The following is a 26,345-nucleotide window of genomic DNA, read 5'->3' as shown; positions in this document are numbered from 1 at the left end:
CTGGGGGAAAAACAGAGACGAGGATTTAGGATAAGTCACCAACTTTCACCAAGGGCTTCAGGCTGTAGATCAATTAAATTGAGGTCAACAGCAAATATTCAGTTTGTCACATAAGAACACAAGATTGCCATCCAGTGGTAGAATGCAGTTCTGTCCCATGGGAATGCTTATAGCTGATCCATGTACAGCAGTACTGCTGGTTTACAGAATATTACATATTTGTACATGAATACAGGATTTTATTCCCCTTATTAATAAATACTAATGTGTTTTTCACCCTATTCTAGCATAAGAGCTACAATGTTACCTTTAGTAGAAGTACAAAAGTATCATTCTGGTTTTTCAGTTTCAACACAGACTGAATGCTCAGAACCTCAGCAACACTCCCTAGCTGTTTCAGGTGCTGCGTCATGCTCAGAATAGCAGTGGTAATAAACCTCTGTAGTTGGGTATGCTTAATAGTAACCCCTCCTTAATTCGCTGTCTGAATTACACATCAAAAAACAAACAACGAATATTGGAAACAGTCTATTATTACACAGGTAAATATAAGACTTTTACAATTTATAGTTAATATGGCCTAACAATGAACCAATTCAGTGAATTGCCAAATGGACTACAATACCGCACATATGCCTAGGGGAATTCTGCTGATCTGAATGCACACATTAAAGGGGGATGTTCTCCCATTCCTTGTGGAGCTTTACCTTCAGTGTTTGCAAATGGAGTTTCTTGTCCAGCCCGTTCTATAGACGGGGAATACGACTCAGGAGCATGTCCTGTCTGTATTTAAAGCAGGGGAGGGGAAACTCTTACAGGACTTCTATGGTAGGTTTAATTGCATAGTTAAAACTACATTAGCACTAGATGGAGATTTCAAGTAGAAATAACCAATGTTTTTAAATGATTCTCCTCACCTCATTAGCTTAACATTATCCCTCATTTTGCAGGTGGTCTGACTATTCGCACGTTTTCTGTAGCTCATCTGATCCTGGTATGGTTTTCATAAAACACAAGTGTAAGGCTCATGTGGGATTCAATGGCAGCTACCAACAGCAATCAAGCCAGGTAAATATAACCCTACAGCTCTTTGCCGTCTCTGTCGATATACTGATCAGCAGAAAATGATTTTTTAAAACATGCTTTCAAAGGACTGCCCTGTTAAAATGTCTTTGAAGAATGACAGCTGGCCTGGAGTTCAGAAAGCGCAGTAGAGATCAGGTGCAAGAAAGATGAAAACACAGGAGTCCACAGTACAGATAACTTTGTTTTTAATGAAGGAGTTAATTCTCTTTCAATCCTATATAAAACAATAGCAATTTTTTTTATTTTTTTTATTTTTTTTTTAAGTAAAATATTTACATATAAACAAGTGACTGTGCAAAATTTACAAGAAAAGAGGGAGAGACAGGTCTGGGATTTCTGTTTTTTTTTCCTCTGTAAAAGACAAAAAAAATGAAGTAACAGCTGTTAAAAATACTGATTAGCATTCAGTTCACACATTAAAGTCCACTGAAGAGTTTTTTTTTTTCCCTTGATGAACGAACACAAAACGACACACGACGAAAACGAAAACAAAAGTATTTACAATCATAAAAGTACAATCGATAAACAATTTCAATACAATACTTGTGAAAAATATAAAGACAAAATTAGTATATTTAATAAAAAAATAGGTACAAAGGGTTTGGACTCGTTTGCTTTAAAGTAGGTCTTATTTAAATGCAGTCCTTTTTTAGCAAAATAATTATGTTGTACATAGCATTATTTATGTGCCAAAGTTATATACAATTACTGGCAATTTAGTTATTTCCAGAATTTTTTAATTTTTTTTTTAAATTTACACTTGATTTATACTTAAAAACACTTCTCGGTTTGTGACTTGATATCTTTCTTATTGCAATTTCTATTTTATTTAATTTTGCTAGAAAAAAAACAAACCCAGTGCAAGTAAAATATATTTATGCAGAAAAAAAAAGTTATTAAAAGTTTAAGAAATGTATCAAACAAGTAATATTAAAAAATAAAATAAAAATTAAACATTCAAAACAATGGAGATTTGTTTATAGGCCTCACAGGCCTTTTTTGACATGCAAAGACGCTGTTCAAATCAAGAGAACACATTATATAGCTCTCCAGAATTCAAAGACATACAGCAAACTGACATAAATAATAGAGTCGTTATTTTGCAGGTGCTTAAAAGCTACCGATAGACAAAAGGTAGTTATTAATTGCTTAGCCTTTCTAGCTCAGATACAAATATATGGCTTATTTTGGCAAGAAGGCAACTCAGTTTAAACAAACAGTAACAATTATTTGTCCAGTCATAGAATCCACAGTCTGTCATAATAACAATAATAATTATAATAATATTTATAACAAGATTTTATAGAAACTATTTTTACATTTTATTCTATAAACACATACAAACCCGCCCAAAGTCTGATTTTTTTCTTTTTTTTTTGTACCACTGTCCGTCTGCATGTTACAAAAAAAGGCGCACTCTCAGTAAAATGTATATATTAAAAAAAATAATAATAAGTGTCCCATGAATGCTTTCTCTCCTGCCAATGGAAAGCCATGAGTCTTGCCAGCGGTGCCCGTGCTACTTCAGGAATGCTTGGTATAGCAGATGTGAATGGCTTGTCTCGCTCTCGTTTTCCAAACAGTGGAGGAGGTCCCTGAGGCTGACCCGTGTGATCCGTTGTCGAGTGAACTGCCTCGCCGTGGCAACTGAAGGGCTGCCTGAAAGCGACCCACTTGAACCAGAGCCCTGGAGACAGACAGAATCAGTGTGTGTGAGAGAGAATGCAAATATATCCCAGGGGTATTCAGTATATGCAGTCCACACAACTATTGAGACCAGGGCTGGGATCAATTCCTGCTTTTCAATTCCAATTCCTTTTTAAAAATCAATTCTCAATTCCAATTCCCTTTTAATCAATGCCAACACATTACTGATCAACATTACAATTAGCAGTATTCTGTTCAAATGAGCTTCTCACAGTGGCAACAGATTACTTACATTGAAGTCAATGTTGGTCAATTACAAATGGCTTCAAATGAACAAGCACAACAATTCTTATTTCCTTAAAATATAAATTCCAATTCCTACACAGTAGATATGCAGTGCGCTGTTGTGAGACGTGTACATGGGCTCTGTTTGCCCAAGCAATGTGCTAAAGATTATGTATGTAATTGAAGGCAATATTTACATTCAGCCAGCATGAGCATTGAATGAATGAATGGATATCTGCAAAGAAAACTGTGAAATGAAACACAAAGCTAAAGGAGAGAACACTGCAACTATGCACTAAACTGTATGTCAAGTACGCCTTAAAACGCCTTGTTAGGCTGTTAGTGTTTATATTCTAATTGGCTTGCTGATTAAAGCAATTTAATTAAATGCACAGTTGGTAGTGCTGTAGCTGTTTCATCAAACTGATTAGCGTTTTACATTTTAATTCACTGAATACCAGGGAAATGATACTCAATAAGTCCCAATTTGGATGATTTTTTTTTTTTTTTCCTGAATTCTGATGAGGAGACGGTAATTTATGGTTGTCTAAACGTATGGCACAAAACCTTTGTATTTCTGCAACCTCGTTTATTGTATCACATGGCGTTAGTTTTTAACATGGTTTTAATTGAGATCCAGGTCATGTGTTTGAATCTCTCTCAAGCAACACGTGAACAGAGTTTAAAACACTGGTGTGGCAGTGAATATCAATATTTGTGTCCCACCCCTAATTACTATTAAAACGATAACCTTTAAATACAGTTTCTTTCGACTAGCACCTTCATCAATCAATTTATTATAGCACCTAGTTAACTTCTTTACTAGCACCTTCATCGATCAATTTATTATAGCACCTAGTTAACTTCTTTAAAGGAGATACTACATATCAAAAGGAGTTATTTTTTGGTAATGAGTATAGGGAATATATCAATGGGCAGCATGTTCAATTTCAGTACTAGAAATCTACATGCTTACTGCGTTGTGTTACAACATCTAGATTTATTTTACCAGCTCCAAAATACAATGTTCTGTACAAGTTAGGTACTGATTCATGGACTTTTTGAAAAAAACTAAAACAAACAATGCAAATAAAGAAATAAATGAATGAATGAATGAATAAAATGTGACGATACCTCCGCCCCAGCCCCCGGTCCAGGTGAACCCACTTTCCTCTTCTTTCTCGGTCCTATCGCTGCTAAGGCTGTGAGGTTGGCGTCTCTTTGTCTTATCTGTGCCAGCTCCTGCTGCTGCATCTGTTTTAAAGCAGAACATACCCGTCTCAGAGAAGGTAGGTTTTACAAGGGACTACAGTGCTCTAGACAGAGATATATACAAAACAAATCTGTAGAAATAATAAAAAAGCATGCAGTTGAGGTCTTCTGGGTAATATTAAGGAACAGACGGAAGCGCAGCTTGTCTGACTCTGTTTGATAAGTAACCGTGTAACGCTGGTGAAGTTAACCTGTAGCAGCAGCACAGGGTGTTAAACAGGCTGCCTTGTACTGCACTAAAACAAATGGACAGAAATTACCGAATATAAAGTACTGGGTTTTCTTCTTTTTCCACACTCTTGAGTGGGTTAGGTTCTGGGTGTAAAATGTGTAATAAACAGCTTTTTTTGTAAATAGTGGACATTTTTTTTAGGTACAGATCGGCATAAACTGCAAAGGGCCTTGAAAAACAACACGCAATGGGCCCTACTGAACTGCTGAGCTGAAGAATGGAACCCAACCTCTTTGGCCTTCTGTTTCAACCGGAGCTGCTCTGGGTCTTCTTGACGTGATCGTGACTAAAGGGGAGACAAAAACAATGAACCAGCAGTTAGCGCTCTGTTTGAATATCAACGGGAGTACTGGACATCACCTTTGCCACACTGTAGAACTTTAGAGAAAAAGACCATGTTTCACATTAATGGAAAAGTTACCATCCTTCAGTACAGTTATATTCCACTAGATGTCAGTGTACTCATAATAATGAAGAAGCCAAGAGCATCTGTGTAGAGTGACTGAAAGGGAATTCCTACCAATATGAATAGTGTGAAGTGGTTCAGCACTTCTTAAATTCTCAAGAATCCTAGAATAAAGCACTGAAGCATTGACACTGGTCTAGTACAGTTTTCGGTTGTTCCTTATTCATGTAAAAATGAAGACATGTATATAACAGAAATGAGCTTACCTTTGCTGCTTTCATTAAAATCTCTCTTTCCTGCTCCTCTTTCCTCTGTCTCTCTATTTGATCGAGCTGCTCGAAGAACTTCAGCTGTGAGCGCACATCACTAATCTGCTCGTACCGCTCATCTTCCTGCAAGCACAGCACCGACACGCAGCCCTTAGAAAACACACGCTCCAGGTATTAGAAACTCTAACCACAGCCCCAATCAGAGCCGTGGGTTCAGTCTCACGTGTCTAAATATCGATTAACGAAGCACATGGAATAGTCAGTCTTACCTTGTATGTTATATTCCTTTGCTGCGCAATCTCTGTTACTTTCTCTATTAAGCTCTGTAACCTTAGCTGGGTTGCATGTGACACAATGTTGACTATGTCTGGCCCCAGTTCTATTATTCCATATTGTTTGCCTATATGAAACAATATAAAAAAAAGAAAAAATACATAACTATAGGATTCAAAGCCAAACTGCTTTTGACATTACTAGACAGCAAACAGGTGATGATGGCTCTTTTTCACAATCAACCAAACTGTTCATGGCCAACTCTACAAACTCTTCAGCTAGAGATAGACGTGTTTTTTTATTTATTTTTTATTTTGCTATTACTTTTAAGAAAAAAAAAATCCATTAAAATAAACAGCAACACCAACTTATAGAACGATGTCAAGAGCAGATTTCAAACATCGCATTAAATGCTTGCAAAATAAAAAACTGCTTCAGAAAATTATAGCAGAAAAATAAAAGGAAAACTCACATTCATGGATTGATTTAGCATTCGAAAACTATTAACATTTCTAAAAGAAACCGCAATTACCTATTTCTAATAGTCTTCTATGCAACGACGCAGTCGAGAGAAATGCTTCGTCTTTACAAGACCTCGTTAGCGTGCCCACGAGTTCCGAGTTCGTCGCGAGAATCCGGGCGCTTTCTTCAGACAGATTCACTCCAGCCATTGATGCAACATCGTTGATATCATCATCGTCACTGAAACCCAGGAAGAGCATTTAGCGTTCGCATTACCACAGTGTGTGATAGAACAGCTTGCTTTACTGGAAACGGTGCATGCAGAACTCTCAGTCTCGATCGGGGATTACACTCCTTTGTGTCAATATTCTTTTCAAGGCTTTTGCAGATTTTATTTATAATACTGTATTAATCAATTAATTTGAGCAGCATAAAAAAAATAGTCTATCCCTATACTGAAATGACAGGCGAGTTACACAACTACAAGGGATTTGTGTCCGTTCCCAGTACATTACATGCTGTGTTGGCGCCTGCTCTTGTGTTCTGCTGCTTGACACCTCTGCACCTCAAACCCTGAAATAGTTCTCACCGGAAGGAACCTCCTCCAGCTTCTTTGAGTTTGTTCCTCTGTGCAGCGGAGGCCTGTGCGAAGCCAGGGGGAAGCCCTTTGTTTCCAGGTAATACTGTATGTTTCATAACCGGGACTTAAGAAGAGACAGGATAGGGAGTTAGAGTCTATCTGCATGCTAATGTATTATCTGCATTTAAATTCCACTGAGTTGAATTCTAATTCAATGGTGGAAAGGCAACATCTGATACCATTTTGCATAGGGTTACCCTAGAGGTCCAGCAAAATACCACTCAATGCATGTTATCTCATGCAGATAGTCATTTCAGGTATTCAGAGCTGCCTTGTGGCATCATGTCACAGACTACATGTTTCCTGTGTATTGCTGGCACCTGTCTGGTCTCCTTATCGCACCAACAGGTTCACATAAATTGGATTTTATAAACCAGTTCTGTTGTTCATCTGTCACCACTTCACACAGGGAGTGGGAAAGGCCCTTAAAACTTGCTCATTGAATGAAATATTATTTTATGAATCTCATTTGAGGTATAAATAATATCTGTAAGTCAAATCATGTCTTGACACATACAATTAGAGAATGTTCATGGTAAACATATTGCCCCCTCCCCCAATATATGTGTGCACTTTTGTAATCAACCAGTAGATGGCAGCAATGCTCTGCCATAAAAAGGCATTTGTCAATACATGACATGACATGTGATTTGAAACAATTGGCAACACATTTAATGCCGTTTGCCAAATGACCTTAGGTAATAGAAATCAGGCATTAGTTCATGATCTACACGTTATACTGCTAGATGGGTTCACAGACAATTGGAAATAGCTGAAACTTGGTTTAGACAGCGGAGAGAAAGAAAAGGGTCGGACTGAAAATCAATGAAGGGTTTCACTGAAAGAGAGAAGTTACTACAAAAAGAGTCTGACCGATAGTGTACCTGTCTGAAGAGGTTTTAGCTGCACATGCTGCGGCGTACTCAACATGATCCGATTGTGGGGCGGCCTCAGAGTCACCATGGGGGTTTGCGTCAGGGTTACCTGGGATGGGCGCACCATGGTCCCCTGCTGCTGTGACGGGAGAACCTGCAAGAAACGCATGGTTTACAAAACCGCTCGTTTAAGATTTATAAAAACAAGTCGAAAAACTCTCAGCACAGCACAGCTTAACTCCGCCCCAATCTGCTAGTGCAAATCAGACAAAATAACTCAACACAGCAGCCCAGTTAACTGGTCCAGGTTTTGAGTGTGTTACATTTTTTGTATGACTTGTTTACATACAAGACAGTGAAACTATTTAATTTATTTATTTATTGTCTTTTTGCAAAGGTTTTGTACTTGATATATAAACAGCATACTCCACGTAGGGTGCTGTGGTTATTTTATTACCGAGAGAACGGCTGCAAAACAGTCGATCCTCCTTGACGGAACGACTGCACTACTCCAAGAAAGTTATCGATGGTGATAGGGATTGTTACCAGTGGTGTGAGCTGCCCTGGTTTGGTGTGCCCAGGCTGGAGGGTGCTGGTGAGGGTGGCAGTGGCTTTTCCGGCTGAGCGTTGAACTGACGACCCCAGGACCACCGCTGTGAGCGCCGTGCTGGTCTGACTGCTGGGCTGCTGGAGCTGGCTCTGCTGGATGAAAGCTGCCGAGTCTGGGGTGAGCTGGCGCAAGGCAGGTAGACTCCTCTGCAAAACATACAGGAGCATGTGGTCAGCAGCTTTATAATGAGATGAAATGGAATTAAACACATCAGATCATCTTTTAAAAACACAACACTGTTCCAATTTTACACACAGTTTAAACAATTAGAATAAAAGGTCTTGACACAACTTTTTTTTTTTTAGTAGGGATTACCTTCAGGAAAGGCACAAGATATGGTTGAGGTGAAGAATTGAGTTCCCTGTAAAGCCTGCTTGTAAAATCTTCTGCTTCAATTTTTCCTTCCTGCAAAAAAGATGACAAGAAATAGACAAGTCCACCCATGTACATTGGGACCACAGGCGTGCACGATATGGAACCACACAGGAAGCGTTTTACTAACGGCCAGTGCCAGTGCACAGCACATTTTCTTTCTTACCAACAGGTTCTGCACCAGCTCCTTCACATTAGCAGCCGTCTCTGAGGACTGTTTTCCACTTGATGCCAGCTTAATTAACGTCGATAGAAAGTTCTTACATTTTTTCACATTTTCCAAGGTTTCCTGCAAAGAAAAGGGGATCAGTGCTTGAACAATTGAGAATGCAAGCTTTTGGATGAAATCGGTCAACACAGAGGTGAAGCAGGTTAATACACACACAATGCGCTGCAAGTGTTTTTGGTTTGCATATACAATCCAGTCAACAAAGTTCACAGTATTTTAGCACAGTATTTCTGCAGTTTTTCCATGCTTTTCCCATGGTTATGCTGTGCATTTTCCATAGTTTATCCTGGTTTTCCATGTTTATTAATATGGTTTACCATACCCCGACAGTCTTCACTATGCTTTATTACACTTTGCTGTTCTTAAATGTCTGTGTCCAGTGTAAATACAGTCAATTAAATAAGCAGGGAGGAGTACAGAGACATGATCAACACTGAAGAGACACTAACGCAGATGCTGAGAATAGGTAATCTTCAACCTGTATGCATCAAAACAGCAGTATGGCAGAGAGGTCTTGTTCCATAATGAGACGAGGAGAGGGGTGTGCTCTGTATCCCATGCAGTGCGAGCGAAGGTGAAGTCTCTTACCGTGGCAGTGGCCCCTGTGGCCCCCGGTACTGTTCTCTGTGGTGTTCCTGGCTGCACCGGGGACGCTGCTCCTATTGAAGCGGTTGTGGAGGCCCCTCCTAGCACGATCTGGGGCTGCAGAAAGAAAAAAATAAATAAGAGCCAATCATTTTGTTAAACGGATCTCAGTAAATATGTTTGCAAGCCCTGGCAGAAGTTTCTGCTGTACCTGCACGACAGGAGGTCTCTGTAGTGTGGTGGTGGCCTGTACTGTGGTCTGGGCTGCAGAGGTCTGCTTGATTATGGTCGTTGGGGTCACCTGCCTGGCAATCATGGGTGTCCCAGGGGCCTGACGATTAACAAAGAGACACTCCGTTATTGAACCCATTATCCATCCTTCCTACTATACTTCCAATAGCTATGCTCTTGATCTAAAAACAGTACCATAACGTTTTTAATTAACTATCATGAATAAATGCAGCCATCCTGCTTAGAAACTTGCTTTGCATATCTAAAAACATATATTCTGTAAGTACTCTGAAAGTGCGTTATGTAATATGTACAAGTTTTCTGCAGCTTTTATTTATTCTCATGGCCAAGGAATTAAATATTTAATCTCAATGGGTTTATGCTGGAGAAATCCTTTAAAAAAAAAAAAAAAAAATACATTCAGCAGTTCAAGACAAACCCCCACCTGCCTAACTGAATGAGAGAGCACACCCTCACAATTGATTGGACACAGCTGGAGATAGGAGAGTCGGAAGGGATGCCAATGAAACGAAATGCAAGAAGGGGCGAGTTACCAGTAAGAGTTACTTGGTTTGAATTAGAAGTTGCAATGCATGTAGGGAGCAGTCTTTTCATTAATTAAAGTAATAACCCAAGCAGCCAGTACCTGTAGCTGGACAGGGGGAGTGCTGGTGGGCGTGGCGGGGCGCGGAGCCATGGCGTTCTGGGACTGGGACTGGGCCTGCATTTGAGCGAGAGTCTGCTGGTGGATCATCAACAACTGGCCGCTGTCACTGCGCACCAGCACCATCCCTGCAAGGCACAAGCAGCACTCTGCGTTAATACTGAAGCAAGACCACCACTCAGTGTAAGACCGTACAGGACCTGTTCATAAAACTTAAGGACTCTAAGGAATGTTTTATTTTTGGGACTGCTTTTTTGTGATCATAATCACCCTCTCAAACGGTAAATTGAAAAATGAGAATACACTTCTAACCCAAAGGTGGGAACTTGATTTAATAAAACAATCCTCCATACGGTCCTCGAGGTTTTGTGAACAGGTTCCAAAATGTTTACGTTATCAGTAAGCAATATAAAATAAAACCTGGGAGTTGAGGCTGCAACACAGATGCCATAAAATATTTCCAGTTGGGGCACATTTTCTAGCACTGTGAATCTATTCTAAAGTCCTGGAATGGTTATATACGGTAACTAAGCACAGAGTACCATTAAAGGAAAATACACAATGTTATATTTGCAAACCACAGCATAAGGATTTCCTTCCAGTGGCTAACATTTTCCTATCCTGTGAAACAGAGGGACAAGGGCTGCCTTAATTTCTCAATGCTGTGAAATAAACGCAGAGCACACTCTGCAGAACCTGACTGCTCAGACTGTATGGAGGGTTTCCAACCCTTTCCACTGAGCTGCTTCTTTCCTCCAGTGGGAGCAGGGTCTAGTCTTCTAGTCTCATGAAAGTCACCAATGTTGGCCAGAGCTCGCTGCCTTCAAAGATTAAAAAGGTACTGCTCTTCACCAATGTCCCTTTCAAGCTACAAAACTGGAAAACAACCTGCATTTCATGCGACCAGTGTATAAGTTAATGTAAAGTACCTGGAAAATCACAAAACAGGAGCAGGAGCCAAGGGATTAAAAATCCCATCAGCAAACTAGCAGCTGAAAATGACAAGGGCTGTACATACTGTAATACATAGTGTTACAGCCAAGTCAGATAGCAACGGAAGAACAGAAGAAAAGTTACTAAGGAGAGAAGGCCATTCGGCTCATCAATGCCAATCCAGTTCCTACGAACACAGAACTTGATTCAGCACCAACACCCTGGCTTGGTAAACCGGTGCACTCACCGATACTGTGTAAAAAAAAGGGTTTCCTATCCAGCGAGTCTCCACTCAACGTCTAACTGTGTCCTTGGCTCCCGGGCTCTATGCTGTTCCCTTTGTCGACTCCTTATGGGATTTTTAGACCAGCTTTTAAATAAAAGCTAATTATGAATGCACTTGAAATGACAGAAATCCCCCTTCTCAATGAACGGACAAACGTGACATGCTGTACGTGTTTGAGGTGTGGAGTCGTGTTTCCTGGTTCATGAACGCCAGTGTTTGCAAGTGTATGGGGGATCAGTAACTGTCCTGTGCAGGTATATACCAAAACTAGGATTGTGATTTTTTATAAAAGCAATTATCATTCACATATACAAAAAACTGCTGTGAAGAACCAGCATTAGGATGCTAGCCTAACGACTGCTTTCACTCTGATTAGTACAGATCTTGAACAACCTTACCTAAGGCTACATTAAGTGTTACGACATAGATTAGTGCTAATCGTGGTCTGTGAAACCTGATGTAAATGTTATACAATTCCTTAGATTAAAATCCCAGGTGACATGATATTATTAAAGGCACAACTAGCACAAAACATTAGAATGAAATGAAGGCTTTAGGACAGAATACTTCATGAGGTAACACAATAGGTAGCAGGCCAATTGAAAGGTTCTTTTTATGGCCAGGTTTTTAAATTATGTATTTATTTAGAACTATATTATTTAAGGCTTATGAAAGGCGAGGGATAAGTGGTCTTGTTCAAATCCTGCCAATGTTGCTACTGTAGATGTCACGGATTTGGAGTGGACAGATTAAACTTCCTTTATTCTCCCTATAAAAAAAAAAGACGTGAATTGAACTTTAGCAGCAGCCCATAAACAGTTACAATGCATTAAGTTTTACTACACGCATTAGCCACATCTGCTTTGGTTTTAATGATGCACTTGTATTCTTCTATAAAAAAAAAATTCTTTGAGAAAAAGGATGTGTGTGTGTGTGTGTGTGTGTGTGTGTGTGTGTGTGTGTGTGTGTGTGTGTGTGTCGGAAAGTAATTTCCAAGACTATAATAACAGTATAATTGACTGGCTGTTTAAAACCACAGGCATGCAGTATTTTTGATCAACGCAGTTCAGCAGTCCTGCCTCACACAGGTGCAACACCAAGGCAGTACTGTGGTTTGCAAAGATTCTGAGGCTCTGCTTTGCACTGGTACTAGACATCTGAATAGATGAGATTCATAAGATGCTTGTACTTCAGCCAATTGGATTTGTCCAAAATAATTATAGCTGTGCTACTCACACTGCCTGTTACTTCAAATGAGCTACATTGGAAGCTATGCCCTGCAGACCCAAGACAAGCAGAAAGAGTTCTACCTCAGGCAACAAGATACAATACGATAAAACCTTACAGGAGCACGCAACTTAAAGGATACAAACAAGGTGGTGACAGACATTCAACAGGACTGGGTTGTTTTGGGTTGAAAACAACGTGTAGAAAAGCAAGTCATATGAAAACTATACAGAAATATTAGGTTGCTTTTTTTTTGTTAAACACACAACATTTTACATGGAGTGCAACCATCTGCTAACCTTTTCAACATGGGCTTAAAGGGAAGGACACAATTTTAGAACTTGAAATTCCATTCCTTGTTGAGGACTTAATGTATGACCTGACTAAAATAATAATAAAACGAGCTATTTTTTTCATAGATATAGAATGTTGTTTTGAAAAGACTCTTAAAACAAGACTCAAAAACTTCTTAAACTTTTACCAGGAACGTGAATGCAGTGGTTGCTAGGCACACACTAACAACAGCCTCCAATGACTGAGCATTAGCGCAGCTGTTGGTAACGGTATATATTTGCCAGCACTGCCTGCCTCAGAAACTTTTGGGATTTGGGGATTTTAGGATTAACGATTAAACAACGAGAGATTATTAGAGAAAAAAGACTTTTTCTCTTTTCAAATCCTGTTTTATATAACGAACCAACAAAAAACTTAAACATTGTCAAAAAAAAATGCACAACGATTTTTAAATTGGTGTTATCATACACAATACTTGTTTATGAACTTTATGAAGTTAATCAAATAAACAACGTCCAATGCACACACAACGACAAACTCTGATTTTGATTATTACATGATGTGCTCTACCTGAAAACGGGAGACAACCTAGAGTATTATTTACTGATAAATGCTGATTATTATTGTTAGTATGCTTTAATCGTCATAGGGTTAACCGTGAAAATGCTTGTAAAGTGAACCAACACTACCCAGATGTCGTTACACAGACAATTATTACGTTATGCTAGTAATGCATTAATGATATGCCGCCAAACGTGTTACAGCTATGTTAATCATTAACTTTTGACACTTACCTGGAGGCAGCTGAATGTTCTGGATGTTTGGCTGATTTGGGGGTGTTTGAGCCATGCGGGGGGCTAAAACCTGTGGAACAATTGCTCGTATCGCGCCCGGATTGGCCGCAACTGCTGTTGGAGTGGAAGTCCTCGGTACGTTTTGGACAACCGGACCCTTGCCGATTCCTGCAGGTGTGGAGGGCTGCTGAGGGGGTACAGTCTGAAGCCCAGAGTGCATAGGCTGACCAAGAGACAAATTGCCTGCATTTGCAACAACACTTGGTGCCATTGCTTGCGGTGTAGTTTGTATGATAGTTTTGGGAGACTCCGACTTGATTACGTGGGTTGAGATGCTGGCACAAACGCTAGCTGGGGACGGGTTGCTGTTTAAAAGAGAAGTCTGTAACGAGATCCCAGATCCCACGGTCGCAGGGAGGTTAGCGGCATTAACTGTCGAACTTAAAACGGTGTTATTCCCATTTAGCATCGTGCCCGGTCCGGCTGTGTGCATAGGGGGCCTCACGAGTGTTACGGTTGGTCCGGTTCCCAAACTCGTTGTCTGAGACGTAATTACAGTCGAAGTAGCACTCTGTGCATTAAAAAAAGAGCTCTGTATGACAGTGTTTGAGGTGGCAGGTAAAACAGTATTTACATTTCCTTTTACAACCGATCCAGGTCCGTTGTTGACCACTGTGACAGCAGGTGCACTGCCGCTGCTGTTACAAACGGTGCTGGCGGCTGCTGGACTTCCTGAACTGTGAGAGTTCATCGTTACATTACTCCCATTCAAAGTTTGCACTGCATGCGTCCCGGTTTTGCCGCTGCCCGCTCCATGGTCGGGCACAGGGGTTGTCATGGCACTGACAACCACAGATTTGCCGTGGCTGTGTCCGGGCGATGTCTCAGACCCTGCAGATGAAGTGATCCCTGTTGTTGCATCTAGTAATGCTGAACCCTGGGACCTTGTATTATTAATAACACCCCCCTGCACTCCAGCTCCTGTTGGAACGGAAACAGATGAGTGAGAAAAACAAAAACAATGCACAGTTCAAGCTATACTATCTCATGCGCACATCTGTACATGTTTTTTCTTTCAGGCACACACCATTTCACGATATTACATTACCTGCTTTCGCCAGGTCTTGTGCAAGTCCCATTTTGCTCTCTTGGACATTAGCATTACCTGCTCCCGCGCTGACAATGTGGTTCCCCACGACCGGGCCCCGACTCTCGGAGTTCCCGTGACCCGAACCCGCAAGCTGAGACTCCAGGGACCCAACTAGATCGCTAACTACTTTCTCGTCCACCTCTGTGTTAAAGAAAACCTCATCCAACAAATCGGAGCCCGCCGCCATCTTCACTAAGCTCACTGACTGGGGGGGGGGTTACCCGGCACCGCGCACGCGCGATTTGCATCTACGTCATCAGGGAAGGGACTCCAGACAGATCTGATTGGCTGCTCCCTGATTTAAAGGGCGGGACAAATGGCTGAGAGCATCATTATCAAGAAGGGAGAGGATGATGCAGCACCGTCGGTGGCACAACCAGGGGGGAGAACCAATTTTAGTAATGCCACATTGTGATGTAAAGCTAACTTCTTCTCACAAGACTGAAATATATCCCGGGAATTGCTTGTTGTAACGTTTTTGGGTGTTTAATCCCGGTTTGGAGTCACTGGGACCATGCAAAACCAAAGAGACCGTTTGGTTTGAGGCTTTTGCTTATCGTACTGTTGTTTTAAAATGGCGACGTTGTTTTTTTTTATTTTTTTAATTTATTTATTTTAGAACAGCTCTGTACCTCCGCTGGCTGAGCGCTTGAGGGCGCCACACTTACTGCCGACAGCATGTACTGGTACTACATGCATTTAGCAGTTCAAGGTTACTTAACAAAGGTGTAAACTGCATTACGGCAATTAATTGGAAGCAGTCTGTATGTTTATATATATATAACTACGTTTTTAATGTACGGTAAGAAGTATCATCAGTCTGGTTGTGTGTTAAGATATATATATTTTTACAGAAACAATAAAGGATTTTTTAAATGACAGTAGTTGTATGGCTTAGTTAATATGTACGTCGTCAGGTACTCGTTTCGAATAGCTTCTAGTCGTCTTATGTCAAATGTAAACTTTATTGACAAGCTGTTGTAAGGCTGTAGTATTTATCGCACCAAAAAAGCATCTCCATTGCTAGATACTGACTTGTTGTAATCATCCTATTTTTTTCCTTCCTTTCTTTAACAGTATTATACTTCCACTGTCTTGCCAACACAAGCAACGTACTGTGGCTGAATAATATAAGAATGTAGTGAAAAAGCACAAATTGAGGACACTTCTCATTACAGACAAGCAAACAACTAATGGGTGAACCACAATGCAGAAACACAACGCCACACAGCTAAACATCAGCGTCCCGCAAAGGCCAGCCCAATCTCCAGACATGACCCACGCACAATGCTTGTGTGAGGAATGAGCTTGCACGCATCGTTGGAGAGTGCTGCTACCCAGACATCACCGCACATCTTTGGTCGCGGAGTGACCTTTAATGCACCTTTAACCTCAAGCCATCTACACATGCATGTGATGTTTCAAGATGACCCGTTACCCAACTATTATGATTCCACCCCTGCAATAAACAATAATGTATATTATGCAGTTAATAAAATAAATGTAAAGTATGATTATAAAAATGCTCTTTACAGCCAAGTAATTTATCCCTGTAGGAAAAATATTAAACAACAAAAATAAAGTATAACCCAAAAATCAAACATACGACACATTCCTGTGGTATTTTGAGTGATTCCGGTTCCCAAACTATTTAGAAAAACATGTACGTGTGTCAATATGGGGTGGGGTGGGGGATCTTATATATAAGCAAGTACCTACAGGTCTACATCAGCATAAAGACCATTAGAAAAATAAGTATCAAGTGTCAATTATAGTTATCATTTTTTTTTTGGCAGCAATTAAAAGTCTTTGATAATTGTAATGGTTGTGTGTTTTTAATAATCCGTTTTATTAAACACATAATAGTACACACAGGAACCGCATCCTTGATATGTGTATCGATTCGTCGGTTCCAAAGAAGGAACCGGGTACCCGGTTTCAAAGGAAGCAGTTCACACGTCTACTCATTACCCGCCCCTTTGTCCAGCTGCCTATATTAAACCGTTATGGAGGCGGGTGGCCGCTCACTTGCCAAGCAACGAGAGACGGCGTAGTGGGTAGTAGTAGCTGGCTCACAAAAATAAAAGCCTTAAAATAGAGAAGGAACAACGGGATTCAAAATTAAGATTTTGTTGTTTATAAACCGGCCATGAGCTCCGGAACCCCATATATCGGCAGTAAAATCAGCCTGATATCCAAGGCCCAGATTCGGTATGAAGGTATTTTGTACACCATCGACACCGACAACTCGACGGTGGCGCTAGCAAAAGGTAAGCTTCTGAACGAAGTGTAGATAACGTGGTTACTCTGGTGTATGCTTTGTTTTGGCGTGGTTAGGTAATTTATCTATTGGAATAATTATATTCTGTATGAGAGCGGAATACTTATTTCGCTAATTTTGGCACGTAACGATTGTATCTAAAGAGTAGGTATTGCATTACTTAACCTCGTTTCTTCTTAAAAAAAAAATACATTTAATATATTTAAACAAGTATCGTAACATCTCGTTTGCTGCTCATTTCTGGTTTAACTCCAAGTGCAATTATAATTGTTCCATTACTGCTTGAGCACTTGGTGGAATATAAATTACGTGTGGTTTAATTAAAGCCATCAAAATAAAGTTTTAGATAATACTACCTTTTAATCTATTTACTAGAAATGCTAGTATCTTAAGATTCAATTACTACTGATACACTTAACATACACTCTCAACTAACTTGTCCAATATCAATTACTTTCATTTATTGTATTAGACGCCGACTACTCCTTGAGTTTAACATGCAAAATATTGTTTGACAGTTAGATCTTTTGGAACGGAGGGACGGCCCACTGAAAGGCCGGTGCCTCCTAGAGACGATATATATGAATACATAATATTTCGAGGAAGCGACATCAAAGATATAACTGTTTGCGAGCCTCCGAAACACCACCATGGCCTGCCTCAGGATCCTGCAATTGTTCAGGTAGGCGGGGTTTCGTCAATCACTGTAACCTAAATCAAACGCATTCATACTCGTCTGGCTGTATCGAGCAATGCTGGTGTTTAGTCTCGCCAAGGCACGGATATGTAGACTTGCTGTAGTCAAAATGCATGCATTTTGGTATTTGTTTAAAGAAACGTCATTCTTACAACTTGCACTTTTTGTATTATGAAAGCCATTTAATTGGTTCAATTGTTAAATTAATCCGTTACGTTTTAATTTAGTGCATCTGCCAATGTTTTGGTTTACTGTATGTTACTGTATTTTGTGGTGGTGTTTTGCATTGTATTTAATTGTAAGCTGTCATTTAGAAGCTTTACATCTCAAATCATTTGAAATGTTTCAGTCCTCCCTTAGCAGTGCATCAGCTTCCTACCACCAGCCCCAGGTTTCCTACAGTCCATACCGGGGCATGTCCTCCTACAGCCAGCTCGCTGCCAGTTCTCTGCTGAATCAGCAGTACGCTGCAGCATTGGGGTTGGGTAAGTGCAATGAAAGCTGGTCATTACTGCAGTGCAAAACCTGGAAGCTGAGCTTAGTTTTACGAATAGTTTATTCTGCGTTTCATGGTGAGTGATACTGGATTCAAACAATGAAACAGTCCAGCTAGTCCACAGCTAAATCTTTGTTCAACCACTGCTTCAGGAAACTTTTGTTCAGTTAAATGTCATCTTTTTTTAAATCTGAAAGAATATTCTAGTTCAGTTCCAAGTGTAATCCTATTTCTTGGGGGTAATTTTCACTATGTGAAATGCACGTGTCTTCAAAACCTCAGCCTTATTTCACAGCCATTGGCCACAGTGGTGTCACTTGGGCATTTGTCACTACCTATATTATATGTATTTTCCATTTGTGTGAAGTCCTCTTTCAAAGCTGTCTAAAATGCTATTCGCTTTATAGTACAGGCAATTGTACTGTTTACATGTGTTTTGTTTTTCGTCTCCTTTTTGCACCTTTGGGGGGAGCTCAGATACATCACCTAGTGGGAGCAAACCAGCTTCACCACAGCCACCTGGCACTGACCTGGGCAATGCACCTGATTCCACAGCTAGTTTACAGGAGACTGGGAAAGTCTCATCTCAGGGTAAACTCCAGGGAAGCAAGTCACAGCAGATCAACATTGAAAGGCACTGTTCTGGGTCATTCAACTGCTTTAGCAAGCTGGAGGCTACTAAGACTTGTGGGTTTTTAGAAACTGTAAAGTGGTCACAGCAGTTGGTCTGGACTAGTTTGGTGCCAGTTAAGAAATTGACGCATCTTAAATGTTCCTGGGGGGTGTACTAAGGTTAGTTCAGAGGCCACATGTGAATGTGATCAAAATGTGGCGAAAATTGGAAGCTTTCCCTAGTATATTTGATTTAACCAAGAGGGTTCCTATGGAAACGCTTAATATTTCTAAAATATCCATTGCTCTTTTAAATTCACCAACATGTATAATTAGTCAGTGTCTGCATCTTGTGTAGAAGGTATCTTTTTATTCCAGATTACAGTAGTTATGTAATCCATCTCATCCTCTTTCCAGGGGCAGGTTTTCACAACCTGCCTGTTCGCAGGGGCCCTATGATCGAGCAGGCTGTTCAGACGGCCCCAGCTGAGAACCCTGTGCAGAAGAAACCCCCCCAGCTGCAGCAGCTTGGCAGAGAGCTGGCTGGACAGTCTCAACCTCAACCTCAGCCTCAGCGTGCTGTACAGGAAGCTCCACAGAGGAGTAAGTTCCACTCTAACAATGTGACAGTATGTTCTTAACTCGCGTGACCTAGTGATCGTGTTTACCACCATAGATTGCTTTTATTGGAGGGGATTCTTCACTTGCACCAAATGCATCCCTGACAGCAGCACTTGAGAGCACTTCTGAATCATTTGTTGATTTGGAAGTTGTGCTATCAAATTGAGAAATGGCCCACCCTGTGCAACTGTAGTAAATTTGGGGTTTGTGGTTTGCATAGTGCTTGTGATAGTAATAGATATTGTAGTGTATATCTAACAGAATTGGATGGGTTTAACAAAACTACCTGTGCATTTTTTGCAGAAATGAGTGCTGTGTTCAGGGACGTTGCTTGAGTATTGTACTTCACTTTTTTTTTTTTTTTTTTAAACTGTTGGATCAGGTAGTGCTGTAGACAAAAACCAGGTGCAGAATAATGGTGAGAATAGAAGACCACAGAGAAGACGACAAGGTAAGACTTGACAATCTATTTTTGGTGTTATTGTTAATCTAAACATACTGTAGTTGTATGTAGCCTCAATGTACCAGGACACATGTACCACAAAGTGTTCTAATGCATAATGGCTCATTTAATTGTGAGCTAAATGTTTGCTGTCCAAATGGCTGGTAAATGTAACCCCCTCTGTGTAGCAAACAGGAGGTCCAGGAACCGAGGGAAAGGACAGAACCTGGTAGGGAATGCGAGTGCCAAGGCCTCTGGTACCATCCAGTTTGAGGCGGACTTTGATTTCGAAAGTGCAAATGCCCAGTTCATTAAAGAAGACCTTGAGAAAGAATTGCAAAACAAGCTGAATATTAAAGGTCAGCGTAATGAACAAAGTACTTTACTTCCAAAAAACAAAACTGTTTTATAATGTACTCGCATGTAACTTTCAGATGGAGAGGAAAAGGGCGACTCTGGAGTTGAGACTCAGAATAGCGAAGAGACCGCAGATGAGGACACCCATGGCCCAAACTGCTACTATGATAAAACAAAGTCTTTCTTTGATAATATTTCTTCAGAACTTCAGGCCAGGTAAGTGTTTCATGCCAGTACTGGCAGGCAGTAGCTGCAATGCAGACTTGCAAGGACATGGCTGTACTGTGATTGTGTTGACTGTGGAAATCTTCATGTTGCAGAAGAATTACATGGGCACAAGAGAGGAAGCTGAATGTGGAGACATTTGGGGTCCCTGGTAGGTTTTTCCGTGGTTTCCGTGGTGGCAGGAGAGGCCGAGGGACAGTACCGAGGCTTCCCAACCCACAGAGAGTGGGCAGTGGAAGGGTGTAGCGGGAATGGGTAAGGATCACTCTGTCACTTTGATTTATGTATTGGACCACCTGATGAATTATTGCTTTAACGGTCTCCCCCCACCCCCCTTTCTTTTCCAGGCCATTGATGCTCGTCATGGGTTTATACTGTGGAAGCAAGTGTAGCAGAGTAAAGATTCTACTTTGACACTTTGTGTGTTTGCCAGATAATCTTGTTTAAATGTGCTACGATTTAAGAGTGAATTATCCAAAAGTATGCACTTTTTTTTGTTTTGGACAATTGAAGAGTTTGTAAATTAGTTTTGTTTTTTACGTGACTTTCTGGTATGTTTACTGGAAGGATATAGTACTACCTTGTGATTTGGTGGGAGGTCAATTTTTAGTTTTAATCTGTTTAAAAATACTGTGTAACTATTTCCCAATCACAAGATATGGCCAAAATGTTGGTTACCGCTACATATTCAGTGCCTTATTGAAAACTTGATGTTGACTAATCTTTTTTCTGAGGATTTTTTTTTTTATCTAGTACTCAAGATATATAAAAATTGAGACTTGCATTGGCTATTATCCATCACCCTCACCCTTCCTAGATGCATGTGGTACAAAATCTATTCAGGATTAAGTACTTCTGAGTTGCATAATACTCAGTCTATGCAAATGCACTTTTTTATTTGTATAATACCTTGTATTTTGCTTAGTTGTAAATATATATGAACTGCCCTGCTTTCTATAAAAATTTAATCAAGGCACCAAAGCAATGGAAATTGTTAGATGACAGACAATCCAGTTATGTTTGTTACCTTGATGGGTGGGTCACAATTCAAGCAAGTTTACAATTGTGCTTGAATCAGTTTTTTTTTTTTTTGTACAAATCTATGGAGGCTCCAAGCAAGTGACCACTCCAGACATGAATAAAAATGTTTGATTTTTGGAATTCTGTCACATTGCAAATAAACCTATTGAAATGTAGTCTGTCTTGATTGTTTTTTTTTTTTTAGAATTCCAGACTTTAGTGTTGGATATAGAATCCCCTGCAGTAACCTATAACTGGGAAGTTACTGTTCATTTTTAATGTAAAAGATGTCAGACCATTGCCTTTACAGAATGTTCCTACTGTGGCTTTCATACCATTGCATTCACTTCTGGCATGATCAACACCAAGTCATACTAGGAGAAGAAATCAAAATGATTTACTCTTTCTACTTGCTGTTATTTTTACTAAATGAGAGACAATTGACAAACCATTGCATTTTATTGCAGCATCTGTTAAACAAGCATTTTGTTCCTCTGTGTACTTCGTGGATTGGGTTTTTTTTTCTATAAATGAAGTAGAGTACAAACTACAGTAAGGGTACTCCTGAAGGCTTATGTTTTCTTCTTTTGCTTTTCAGCATCTTCTTTTTCTTTCTCAATTTCCGAAACATACTTCTCTATTTCTTCAGGATCCAAAATCTAAAAAGATTTGGGAGGGGGGAGAACATGATGAGAATAAAATTCCTTTGTATGAACTTCATATTTTCCAGGAGCACTTTTTGTCAGTGATAAATGTGAACTTTCAGGTGCTCCTATCTAATGTCTCGAAGTAGGGTGTAACTGGTCATCCAAAATATGAAAGGCAATGTTTTAAAACTGCCCTAGATTTCATCCAGTATTCATATACAAACCTTTAATGGCTCATCCCTTCTCATCACAGCTAGTTCAATGTTCTTGCCACCAGACTGCACAACCTAAAAAAACAAAAACAACCTTGGTGCTATTTTAAGAAGCAAAATGGTAAAAATCTATATAGTTGGACCACACTAAATAAAACACACTTGGTGGATTATCTCCACAAATAGGAATTGGTTCCTATTTGTTTGTGCGCATTAGTTTGTGTATTACTTTTATTATAGTTTGTTAACATACACTTGCCTATTGCTTTTCTTTTCTGTTAATTTCATACGTTGACACGTGCGTTATCACAAGTATTGTGTCTGGTGGTCAACGCCATCTAAGAGAACGCTTCGCTTGCTTCTCGAGGGGTGTTCTTTTAACCGGAGAATGTATAATGATGCTTGTTTTGAATTGTAAATTAACAAATGTTGCTTCTACCTCAAGAAGTGCTTTGATGACGAGCTTGATTGTTTCTCCATCTGATTCCATTGCTTCATCTTTGTAAGTCTTCTCCAGGAACTCCCTAACAGTCTTTGCAGACCTTCCGATGGCATTTGCCTAACAGATAACATTCATGAGAACTTGGTATCATTCATCAGTGACACTAATCAGATTAGTGGATCAATAATGTCATGATTAACTCTCAATTGTAGATGTTTGTTAAATGAATGCAAACTTTATTATTCTACAGTTTTCACTTTGCACCTCCTTGATTTTCTGTCTTCTGCAAAGTCGGAAATTTTACTAATTTCATAGCAGTTGTTACTAACATGTAAAGCAGTCGCCTGCCCCTTACCGTGCTGGTACAGAAACAAATTGTTGATAGGATCATGTTTCCCTTCCCTACTCTATACTGTACATATTTCCAAATCTAATTGTCATCTGTGTGTGTATAAGCCACTGTTCTTCTGGTGGGTTGCTAGTATCTTGTACTTTTTATAAGTCATTTACATTCTGTAGGCCAGTGTCTTGGCCTATACGACTGTGCTGATGCAGACCTACCTTCCATGCATGGTAAGTGCCAGAGGGGTCGGTCTGATAAAGCCGTGGGGTTCCATCAAGGTCAAAACCCGTTATGAGGGAGGATATCCCAAAAGGCCTGCGCCCATTACTTTGGGTATAACGCTGATAAGAGAGAACAAAAGCACATCATCGTTCAGTCACAAGCCTATTATTATCACAGCTATCCAACATTTCCTGCTTACACGAGTTTGGAAATGGATGGGTGCTCTTCCTGGTGGAAGGTGCTTACCTGTTTAAGGCTGGAGATGTACCGTGTGATGTACTCCACTGTGACAGGGTCCTCCACAGTAAGCCTGTGGCTTTGGCACTCAACTTGAGCTCTGTTTATAACAATCCTGGCATCAGCTGTGAGCCCTGTAAATGAATTAATAAGACACACCTGTAATTACTGTAACGAAAAAAAAAAAATGCATCTGCTTTTCGAAATGGGGTGGGGAACAAAACACTGTAGCACAAAAAAAGCATTTAAGATGAAATAGTAAATGACATAGCTTAAAGCTAATGAGCCGGAGTCTGAGGATCATAACTAAGTCATTGATAACTGTTTAATAGTTTATTGCTGGCTGTGTAAGTGAGCATGGTATCTCCACCACAGCACACACTCCAGAATCAGTGTGGTGGTGTTAATAAGCAGATAATACAAAGAACAATAATGTGCTAGGAACCAATGCCTTTAGAGGACTGCTGTGTGTGCAGATTTCTAGCACATTAAATAAATAAACACATACAGTACTATACCCTCTGCCTAAATTAGTATTCTTGGGTAAGTTAGACTTAAAAGAAGGAACACGATCTGTAAGTTATTATTATTTATTTCTTAGCAGACACCCTTATCCAAGGCGACTTACATGATATCACATTATTTTTACATACAATTACCCATTTTATACAGTTGGGTTTTTACTGGAGCAATCTGGGTAAAGTACCTTGCTCAAGGGTACAGCAGCAGCATCCCCCACCTGGGATTGAACCCACGACCCTTTGGTCAAGAGTCAAAAGCCCTAACCACTACTCCACACTGCTGCCCAATCTGTTAGTGTTGTTGGCAGAGCAACAGCACTCGATTGCACCCAGGTCTGATTAGCAGAACTGGCTGTCAATCTGTTGATCATTCTGAACACAGAGAGGGAATCGCTGGCATTGCAAGTGTACAGCACCTCAATACTGATATGGGGCTTTCAATAGAGATGTTTCAGTCAACAGTGCTTTGAACCATATTTGAATGCAAAATGAATGCAACTCTTAAATTTTCCATTTTGCATGTGTTTAAAATTAACAATAACTTGCTCTGTATTGCATGGAGTGTCATATTTATAATTCGCAAGTATATCCTAATTGCACCAATGTTTGAGATCTGTTCCTCAATTACTAGCCAAATGGGCATGCAACAGCTGGTTTCACAGACCCTGATTAGTACTAATCTGGAACTACCTACTGATACCTTGGGTAAGATATTCCTAGATCAGTGCTATTGAGATCAGTGAAACCAGGCAAAAGCTTTACCTGCAAAAGCCATGAAGACGTTGTCATCCAGAGCACAGATTTTGCGGACTGTTCTCTCATCCTGCAGTTTGGCTACAGATTTCTTTTCCACTCCAAGGACAACTATGTTTTTGCCCCGCACTCCAACCTGCAATACAACCAGCCATCACTATTTACAGCTGACCAAGAAAACTGAAAGTACCGGTAACATCACATCTGTGGCGCTTTTCTCTACTTCTTACCTACCCAGTCAATATAAATGCGGCTTGGAGTGCAAGATGCATGAGAGAGAGAGAGAGAGAGAGAGAGAGAGAGAGAGAGAGAGAGAGAGAGAGAGAGAGAGAGAGAGAGAGAGAGAGAGAGAGAGAACGAGAACTTTAATCTGTTATATAAATGTGGCTTGGAGTGCAAGATGCATTGTATGGCTGCATTGTAGAGAGGGGGGACTTTATTAAATTAGGGGTATGTCAGTTATTACAATTGTAATTACTATGATAAGAATCGGTGACTTAAGTAACTTTGAAAGAAAACATTCAAGATTTAAGATCTCGTTATTACTGTATTGCAATATAAACGTTCTGCGAGGTAACTAGTTTAAAAGCTTCTTTAGAAAGAAAAATGTTGCATAAATACTAACTTTTTTTTACTTCAATGGGGCTCCGTTTAATGCCAGATTGGATGGCGATTACCACCAATACTTTCAAATGTAACAAAAAATACAATTTAAAAAATACACGTGTGGGAAAACAGGCAGGTTTTAGAAGTAACTATTATTTCTCTGGTTATCTTCGCTCAGCACCAGATATTATTATTATTATTATTATTATTATTATTATTATTATCTGTCAAGAACAACCAATTTTGAGTTGTATCGTGTGCCCAAGTGAGCATATGGTACCTTTCGCAATAAACAATTTATCAGAAAAATACAAAAATAAGATTTCTCTACACAACTAGCGCTGTCGGTACTCCAGTAACTTAGACCTATATGCAATGATTTATTGATGTAAACAGTTAAACCGATTCCATTGTTCACAAATGAAGGAGTCGGGAGATAAAACGTAAAAGTTTGAATCCTATTCTTACCGCAGTGGACCCTTTCTTCACAGCTTCTTGTGCATATTCTACCTGGAACAAGTGACCGTCCGGGGAAAAGACGGTAATGGCCCGGTCATAACTCATAACTCAATTCAGCTAAAAAGTAAGAATTATAATAATAATAATTGTGTTTTTTAAAGAAGGACTGGCAAACGCGGAATGTAAGTGTAACCAAAACTGAAACTAGCGGTTACCTCAAAACAGCAAAATCATGCGGCAGCGCCTCTTCCGGGAGTTTACGCTCACATTAGGACGTGCGGGCATCATTTATTGCGTCTATTTCGCAATACAACCCTGCTGTCCGCCAAG

The 26,345-nt window shown here is 40.0% G+C and overlaps 3 protein-coding genes across 6 annotated transcripts; 1 reads left to right on the top strand and 2 right to left on the bottom strand.

Annotated features, from left to right (window-relative positions):
- Positions 1 to 1,261: 1,261 nt before the first annotated feature.
- On the bottom strand, positions 1,262 to 15,051 carry LOC117432944 (transcription initiation factor TFIID subunit 4-like). Of its 3 annotated transcripts, none has more exons than XM_059004371.1 (16): positions 14,838 to 15,051; positions 13,673 to 14,653; positions 10,121 to 10,266; positions 9,455 to 9,574; positions 9,247 to 9,360; positions 8,596 to 8,718; positions 8,373 to 8,462; positions 7,994 to 8,203; positions 7,457 to 7,601; positions 6,522 to 6,636; positions 6,003 to 6,172; positions 5,467 to 5,597; positions 5,195 to 5,347; positions 4,752 to 4,808; positions 4,153 to 4,272; positions 1,262 to 2,773 (listed from the first exon to the last, which is right to left on the bottom strand). In XM_059004371.1, the coding sequence occupies exons 1-16, from the start codon at positions 15,007 to 15,009 to the stop codon at positions 2,606 to 2,608; spliced, it is 3,015 nt and encodes a 1,004-aa protein (XP_058860354.1). In that variant the 5' UTR covers positions 15,010 to 15,051; the 3' UTR covers positions 1,262 to 2,605. The 3 variants fall into 3 exon arrangements, with proteins under 3 accessions (XP_058860354.1, XP_033910845.3, XP_033910854.3); XM_034054954.3 differs by having other exon boundaries at positions 1,263 to 2,773; positions 14,781 to 15,050; XM_034054963.3 differs by having other exon boundaries at positions 1,264 to 2,773; positions 5,195 to 5,320; positions 14,781 to 15,049.
- A 1,774-nt stretch (positions 15,052 to 16,825) lies between these two features.
- On the top strand, positions 16,826 to 21,749 carry LOC117433390 (protein LSM14 homolog B-B-like). Of its 2 annotated transcripts, XM_034908326.2 has the most exons (9): positions 16,827 to 17,092; positions 17,622 to 17,785; positions 18,150 to 18,285; positions 19,326 to 19,511; positions 19,912 to 19,980; positions 20,160 to 20,330; positions 20,406 to 20,544; positions 20,649 to 20,808; positions 20,901 to 21,749. In XM_034908326.2, exons 1-8 carry the CDS (start codon positions 16,972 to 16,974, stop codon positions 20,797 to 20,799), a joined length of 1,137 nt encoding a protein of 378 aa, XP_034764217.2. In that variant the 5' UTR covers positions 16,827 to 16,971; the 3' UTR covers positions 20,800 to 20,808; positions 20,901 to 21,749. The 2 variants fall into 2 exon arrangements, with proteins under 2 accessions (XP_058860360.1, XP_034764217.2); XM_059004377.1 differs by lacking the exon at positions 20,160 to 20,330 and having other exon boundaries at positions 16,826 to 17,092.
- A 264-nt stretch (positions 21,750 to 22,013) lies between these two features.
- LOC117432332 (proteasome subunit alpha type-7) lies at positions 22,014 to 26,280 on the bottom strand. The gene is made up of 7 exons (XM_034054106.3): positions 26,025 to 26,280; positions 24,960 to 25,086; positions 23,686 to 23,810; positions 23,436 to 23,558; positions 22,872 to 22,991; positions 22,445 to 22,507; positions 22,014 to 22,232 (listed from the first exon to the last, which is right to left on the bottom strand). Exons 1-7 carry the CDS (start codon positions 26,118 to 26,120, stop codon positions 22,146 to 22,148), a joined length of 741 nt encoding a protein of 246 aa, XP_033909997.1. The 5' UTR covers positions 26,121 to 26,280; the 3' UTR covers positions 22,014 to 22,145.
- Between the last annotated feature and the right edge of the window lie 65 nt (positions 26,281 to 26,345).

Source organism: Acipenser ruthenus, chromosome 29, assembly GCF_902713425.1.
Source record: "Acipenser ruthenus chromosome 29, fAciRut3.2 maternal haplotype, whole genome shotgun sequence".
In the NCBI taxonomy this organism is placed as follows: Eukaryota; Metazoa; Chordata; class Actinopteri; order Acipenseriformes; family Acipenseridae; genus Acipenser; species Acipenser ruthenus.
Note: the sequence above shows the minus strand (reverse complement) of the source record. Positions and strands in the feature narration are given on the sequence as shown.

What these genes read in the sequence shown, in the direction of transcription:
- LOC117432944 (XM_034054954.3), bottom strand. Translation starts at nt 15,009, where the DNA reads ATGGCGGCGGGCTCCGATTTGTTGGATGAGGTTTTCTTTAACACAGAG. An exon ending in GAACATTCAGCTGCCTCCAG is followed by an intron (nt 10,267 to 13,672) that starts GTAAGTGTCAAA and finishes TGTGCCTTGCAG; the next exon opens with GGATGGTGCTGGTGCGCAGT. An exon ending in ATCTTGTGCCTTTCCTGAAG is followed by an intron (nt 8,204 to 8,372) that starts GTAATCCCTACT and finishes TATGTTTTGCAG; the next exon opens with AGGAGTCTACCTGCCTTGCG.
- LOC117433390 (XM_034908326.2), top strand. Translation starts at nt 16,972, where the DNA reads ATGAGCTCCGGAACCCCATATATCGGCAGTAAAATCAGCCTGATATCC. An exon ending in CGCTGCAGCATTGGGGTTGG is followed by an intron (nt 18,286 to 19,325) that starts GTAAGTGCAATG and finishes TCCTCTTTCCAG; the next exon opens with GGGCAGGTTTTCACAACCTG. An exon ending in ACCACAGAGAAGACGACAAG is followed by an intron (nt 19,981 to 20,159) that starts GTAAGACTTGAC and finishes CCCTCTGTGTAG; the next exon opens with CAAACAGGAGGTCCAGGAAC.
- LOC117432332 (XM_034054106.3), bottom strand. Translation starts at nt 26,120, where the DNA reads ATGAGTTATGACCGGGCCATTACCGTCTTTTCCCCGGACGGTCACTTG. An exon ending in GCACTTACCATGCATGGAAG is followed by an intron (nt 22,992 to 23,435) that starts GTAGGTCTGCAT and finishes GTTATCTGTTAG; the next exon opens with GCAAATGCCATCGGAAGGTC. An exon ending in TCATCAAAGCACTTCTTGAG is followed by an intron (nt 22,508 to 22,871) that starts GTAGAAGCAACA and finishes TTGTTTTTTTAG; the next exon opens with GTTGTGCAGTCTGGTGGCAA.